At 57.7% G+C, this 5933-nt stretch overlaps 1 protein-coding gene across 1 annotated transcript; it reads right to left on the bottom strand.

Moving 5' to 3' along the window:
• Positions 1-4950, bottom strand: NEFM (neurofilament medium chain). The gene is made up of 3 exons (XM_064637946.1): positions 3852-4950; positions 3447-3571; positions 1-2099 (listed from the first exon to the last, which is right to left on the bottom strand). Exons 1-3 carry the CDS (start codon positions 4911-4913, stop codon positions 746-748), a joined length of 2541 nt encoding a protein of 846 aa, XP_064494016.1. The 5' UTR covers positions 4914-4950; the 3' UTR covers positions 1-745.
• Between the last annotated feature and the right edge of the window lie 983 nt (positions 4951-5933).

The following is a 5933-nucleotide window of genomic DNA, read 5'->3' as shown; positions in this document are numbered from 1 at the left end:
TGTTCTCAGTATTGACCTTTATTGAGCAAGAACTGCTGTGACTGTTTTACATCAAACAACAAAAGGTTGCGGACTGTGCATGTCAACAAGGTTCTCCCACGAGCAAAAGTCCACCCTAATTGCACCAGTGAGGTAAACATAATTATTTATAAGTAGCTTTTTTTTATTATTATTATTATTATTATGAATTTTTTTTTTCTTAAGGCTAGGAGAGTTTTTTTTCTGGTTCTCATGAATATTCTACGACTGTTTTCTGTTCCTTTTTTTTGTTTTTTTGGCTCAGTTGGTTCTTTGCATAATACATCTCAGAGTCATCCCTCAGATAACGTCCCTCCAACAAACAGCTCAGGAGATTCCAAAAAAAAAAAAAAAAAAAAGAAAAAAAAGAAAAAGAAAAAGCTTCCTTTGTTGCACATTTCATCTCATGCACTATTATTAGCATTATATTTAGTTTTTCCTTTTTTTTTTTTCCTTTTTTGCCATCCCCCAAGCTCTGTGGAGGGAGTACATCCTGAGCCTGCCTGCATGCATTCCCCCCCCCTTTTTTTCCCCCCTATATTGCACGAAAAAAGGAAAATACTGTGTGTCTGGAGCCTCCATGAGAGAACCCGTTCTGCTTTTTCTGCTTTGAAGCCGTCACTCACATGCATTTGGCAGCTGTCGTATGGCTTAACCTTTTGCACCGACCCAAGCTCTTGGATTTGGTTGAGATTTTAGCTATGGTTGGGCTCGTTTTTTGGGTTTTTTATTCGGTCTCTTTGATCTCTTTTACTACGGCATGTGAGGTGACTTTCTCCACCTTCTTGGTGGACACCAGTTTCTCCTCGAAGCTCTCCTCGTGCTCCTCCACCTTCTGGGTGACGGTCACCGACTTGGTGACGAAGGTGGGCCCGCCGTCCCCTCCTTCCCCCGTGATCTTCTCCACCTTTTTGGTCACCACAACCTTCTCCCCCTTGTCCTCGATGGGACTCACGTCCAGGCCGTTGGTGACGACCCCCTTGTCCTCCTCCTCCTTCTCCTTGGACTCCTCTTCCTTCTTGTCCTCCACCTCCCCGTTGACCGCGATGTCCTCTTTCCTGGACTCCTTCTCGGCCTCGGCGCTGACTTTCGTTACCTTTGTGATGGTGACGGTCTCCTCCACCACAGCCTTGGCATCCTTGACCGGGGAGGGGGCTTTCTCCGGGGAGGGAGCTTTCTCTGGGGTGTGGGGCTTCTCTGGGGAGCGGGGCTTCTCTGGGCTCACAGGCTTTTCGGGCGTGCGGGGCTTCTCCGGGCTCGCCGCCTTCTCGGGGGAGCGCGACTTCTCTGGCGTCAGCTTCTCCAGGGCCACCGCCTTCTCCGCCTTCTCCGGGGTGGCAGCTTTCTCAGGGGTGGCAGCTTTCTCCGGGGAGGTTACCTTTGGGGTGGCAGCTTTCTCAGGGGATGCTGCTTTCTCCTCCTCCTTGGCTGCTTTCTCAGCTTTCTCCACCTTCGCTTCCTTCGCCGCTTCCGCGGGTTTTTCCTTCGGGGCGGCCTTGGCCGGCTCTGTTACGGGGGATTTAGGGGGGGATTTAGGGGGTGACTTTGAGGGAGGTGTTTTGACCTTCTCTGCCTTTGCTGCCACCTCTTCGGCCTTGCCCTTGGCCTCAGCTTCTTCCTCCTCTTCCTCGGCCTCCTCCCCTTCTTCCTTTTCCTCGATTTCTTCTTTTTCGGAGCCACCTTCTTCCGCTGCGTCAGATTTTGCAGCTTCTTCTTCCTCCTCTGCTTCCTCTTCCTCCTTCTCTTCTTCCTCAGCTGCTTTCTCAGAAACAGCCTCTTCCTCTGCAGCTGCTTCTTCTGCCTTTTCTTCCTCCTGCTCTTCCTGCTGTGCCTTGGCTGCCATTTCTTCTGCCATGGCTGCCAGGGCATCTTCCATTTCGGCCTTTTCATCCTCCACCTTCGTCTCTTCGATGATTTCTTCTACAAACTTGTGCTGGACCTTCAGCTTTGGCGGTTCAATTTTTGTTTTCTGGATTTTGGTGGATGCTATTGTGACAGATGGTTGTCTGTGTGTGAATATGGGACCGGTGATGCTTCCAGAGAAGGCACTGAATCTTGTCTCTTCACCCTCCAGTAGCTTCCTAAGGGGATCAGGAGGAGAAAAAAACCAAGAAAGTGAGCATAAAAACCCAACATAAGGGGCAGCTGTTGGAATAACTGCGGCTGCCCCACCCCTGGAAGTGTTTAAGGCCAGGTTGGATGGGGCTTGGAGCAACCTGGGCTAGTGGAAGGTGTCCCTGCCCTGGCAGGGGGGTGGAATAAGATGGTCTTTGAGATCCCTTCCAGCCCAACCCCTTTCATGACTCTCTAACATTTCCCTGCCAGCAGGATGGAGGCAGTTTGCACGTGGAACATGCTGGAACTGGCCAGCACAATCCACGGCTCACAGCCCCAGCCCAGCTTTCCTGGAGCCTGGTAAAAAGCTCCTTTAGCCTGGTTTGCACAGTGCAGGGGTAACACCTTCAGGGATCAGCTGGAATTCAGCCTTAAAGGTCGAAAAAATTAATGGTGGCACAAATCAGCAAAATAACCAACTTCATGGGATGCATCATGACTTAGGCAAACAGGATTAGACCCAGCCAACAGACCCAAAGCAAACATGTGGCTGAGCCCCTCAGAGCTGATCAGAGCCCATGTCCTGCTTCAGTAATTTGGGTGAATATGAGGGCTGGAGACTTTGGTTCAGCTCACTTTGGCAGCAGCCAGCTGTAGACCCTGATGTCTGTGTGTCTGTCTGAACAACCTCGGGAATTTAAACAGAACTGGAGATGTTTGTTTGGGGTTTTTTTGTTTTTACTTTTCTTCTGTTCAAATGCACGTTTGTCATCTAAGCCCGTGACCCAGAAAGATCAGCAGCTCTCCGATGAGAGCTCTGAAGAGACACAAAGGAGACTAAAAAAACCTGCCAGGTGATGGCAACAGCAAGCAACGTTCGGCTGCAGATTAGAGCCGGTGCCTCTGAAGGAAAGTTGAGCAAGAAAAGCAAAAGTGTTTGTGACAGGCAGATTAGCACTCCCCGCTTGAAACCACGATCAAGCAAGTGCCCTGTCTCTCCCAGGCGATAAAAGGGAATTCAAGTGACAAGCGCGGCTCGCTTGGCATATGCAAAGCAAACAGGAATTAAAAATAAACCCGTCTTTTGCTGCATCTTCTGTTTTTGCAGCCAAGGACAGAATGCGGCACAGGGGTGCCACTGCACTGAGTCACTGCCGTCCTGTGCCCACGGGGCTTGCTGGGAGCTCTGCCACTGATTAGCTGGTCCCTAATGACCTTCTGGGTTCTCACTGCTGCAATAATTTAGTCAAGCTCTAATTTCACTCGTGTTCACTGCAAGCAGATATTTCTTATCTGTGGTAAAGCTTCCCCCAGCCAGCAGCATCTGCAGTGCTATTAATATTCCAGACGTGTCTGCAACGGTCCTACTGTACCTGTATGCAGCAATTTCAATGTCCAGGGCCATCTTGACATTGAGGAGGTCCTGGTATTCCCTCAAGTGACGTGCCATTTCCCACTTCGTTCCTCTGAGCTCGTTTTCCAGCTGGTGAATCGTGTCCTGCAAGGGAGACGCAGAAAACCTCGGTGACGCGGGCGTTCGCCTCCCGCGGGGACCGAGCGGGGCAAAGTTGTCGAAAGGGACTTTTCGAAACTCTCCCCGCCGCTCTGGGAGGCAGGGCCGGGATGGGAGCCGGACCCACCCGCTCCCGCCGCCCTCCCCGGCATCCTCCAGCCCCGCTCCCGCATCCCTCGCCGCGGAGCCGGCGCCGCGCACCTCCCGCATCCCCCCCCGCACCCCCCGGCGGGCTGGGGCCAGCCCGGGGCCGCCTCCCCGGTACCTGGTAGGTGGTGAGGTCGTTGTTGTGGCGCTCCTCGATGTCGCTGAGCTGCCGCTCCAGCGACTCCTTGGTGCCGCGCACCGACTCCAGCTCGATGCTCTTGGACTGCAGCTGGCGGCGGTACTCGGCGATCTCCTCCTTGGCGGAGCGGATCGCCTCCTTGTTCTGCTCGGCCGCCTCCGTGAGCTTGGCGTAGCGGCACTTGAACCACTCCTCGGCCTGGTGCATGTTGTGGTCGGACTGGCACTCCAGCTGGGCGCGGATCTCCTTCAGCGCCGTCGTCAGGTCGGTCTTCAGGTAGTCCTTCCTCTCCACGGTGGCGTGGGACGCCTGGAGCTGCGCCAGCAGCTCGGCCACCTCCTCCTCGTGGTTGCCCCGCAGGAAGGCCACCTCGTCCTGCAGCGACTGCACCTTCTTGTCCAGCTCCGCCCGCATCAGCGAGGCCTCCTCCATCTCCTTGCGCAGGGCGCGGATCGTCGCCTCCGTCTCGTCGCGCAGCCGCGCCTCATCCTCGAAGCGCTCCCGCAGGCGCTGGATGTCCTCCTCGATGTGCTCCGAGTCCAGCTGGATCTGCGCCTTCTCGTGGCTCACCTGCTCCAGGGCCCCGCGCAGCTCCCGCAGCTCCTGCTCGTAGGCGTCGCTCAGCTGAGCCCGCCCGGCGTGTTTCTGCCGCAGCGCCGCCAGCTCCGCCTCGATCTCCTTGTTCTGCTGCTCCAGGTAATGCACCTTCTCGATGTAGCCGGCGAAGCGGTCGTTGAGCCCCTGCAGCTGCTCCTTCTCGTTGGAGCGGCTCAGCTTGAGCTCGGCCGCGCCGTTGAGCAGCGAGGACTGGCTCACGTCCAGGCTGTCGGCGGAGCTCAGCACGGTGGAGCCGTAGGCGGCCCGCGGGCCCCCGAGGTTGGGGCGCTTGTAGGAGGAGGACACGGTGCTGCCCGAGCCCCGCGACCAGGACTGCGAGCGGAAGCCGCTGGACGGGGAGGCGCTGGCGCGGCTGTAGGTGGCCCGGGTCTCGGTGACCCGGCGGTACGAGGGGTTGCCCAGGGGCTCCATGGTGTAGCTCATGGTGGGGGCGCTGGGGGCGGCGGTGCGGGGCTGCTCCGGCCGCCGCCGCCCCTTATAAAGCCCGGCCGGGCGGCTGCGGGGCGGCCCCGCACACGTGTGCGGGGGGCGGCTCCCCCCGGCCCGGCCCCGCGCCCGCCCCCCGCCCCGCCCCGGCTCCCCCGGCCCTTCCCATCGCTCGGCCCGGCTCCCCCTGCCCGGCCCCGGACGCCCCCCGATGCCCCTTCCCCACTGCCCCTTCCCTTGCTGCCCCCGCTCCTTTCCCCCCTTCCCCTTTCTCTTTTCCCACGGCTCCTCCCTCCCTATTGCCCTTCCCGTTCTCCCTTGGCCGCGCTCCCCCCACTCCCTCCTTTCTCCCTCCTGCTCCCCCCTTTCCCTTTCCCCTGTTCCTTCCCTCTTGCCCTGCTCCCTTTCCCCCTCTTCCCTAGGCCATCACCCTCTTTTTTTCCTTCCTTCCTTTCCTTCCTTCCTTCCTTCCTTTCTCTCCTCCTCTTCTTTCCTTCCCTCCCTCCTTTCTTTCTTCTTCCCTTTCTTTCCATTCTCCCCTTTCTTTTCTCCCTCGCCTTTCTATTATTTATTCTTGCTTTCCTTGCTTTCCCTTCTGTTCCTTATTTTCCGCCTTCCTTTCATTTCTTTTCCCTCTTTTCTCTCTCTTTTCCGCCCCCCAGCCCCCCCTTCCCGCATCGGCCGTGGCGGAGCGGAGCGCGGGGGTCGCACAGCAGGGTAGGGCCGGGGGTCGGGGGCTGGGATTTTGGGATTGGGGGCCGGGATCTGGGCTTGGGGACCGGGAACCGGCGGCTGCATCACCACGGACAGCTCCCGCCGGGAACGCGGAGGGGGGGCGGGGGGACCGCCCTTACCGGGGGTGTTTCAGGGGTTCCATCACTCAGAGGGACCCCAGGATGTGTGGGAAGGGTCCAGCCCCCCCTGTCCTCCCTTCCCCAGGCGGGGTCTGGCGTGTGAAGGTCGCGGCGGGCGGGGGGAGGCGGCGGCTCTGCGGCACCGGGCACTCCCCGCGCCGCT

This window comes from Pseudopipra pipra, chromosome 28 (genome assembly GCF_036250125.1).
Source record: "Pseudopipra pipra isolate bDixPip1 chromosome 28, bDixPip1.hap1, whole genome shotgun sequence".
In the NCBI taxonomy this organism is placed as follows: Eukaryota; Metazoa; Chordata; class Aves; order Passeriformes; family Pipridae; genus Pseudopipra; species Pseudopipra pipra.
The sequence above is the reverse complement of the archived record's forward strand: the minus strand, read 5'-3'. Positions and strand labels throughout refer to the sequence as shown.

Bases quoted from the DNA above. Each gene is read 5' to 3' on its own strand.
- NEFM (XM_064637946.1), bottom strand. From the start codon at position 4,913: ATGAGCTACACCATGGAGCCCCTGGGCAACCCCTCGTACCGCCGGGTC. The intron at 3,572-3,851 runs GTACCGGGGAGG...TCTCCCTTGCAG, and splicing joins ACGACCTCACCACCTACCAG to GACACGATTCACCAGCTGGA. The intron at 2,100-3,446 runs GTACAGTAGGAC...TGATCCCCTTAG, and splicing joins ATTGAAATTGCTGCATACAG to GAAGCTACTGGAGGGTGAAG.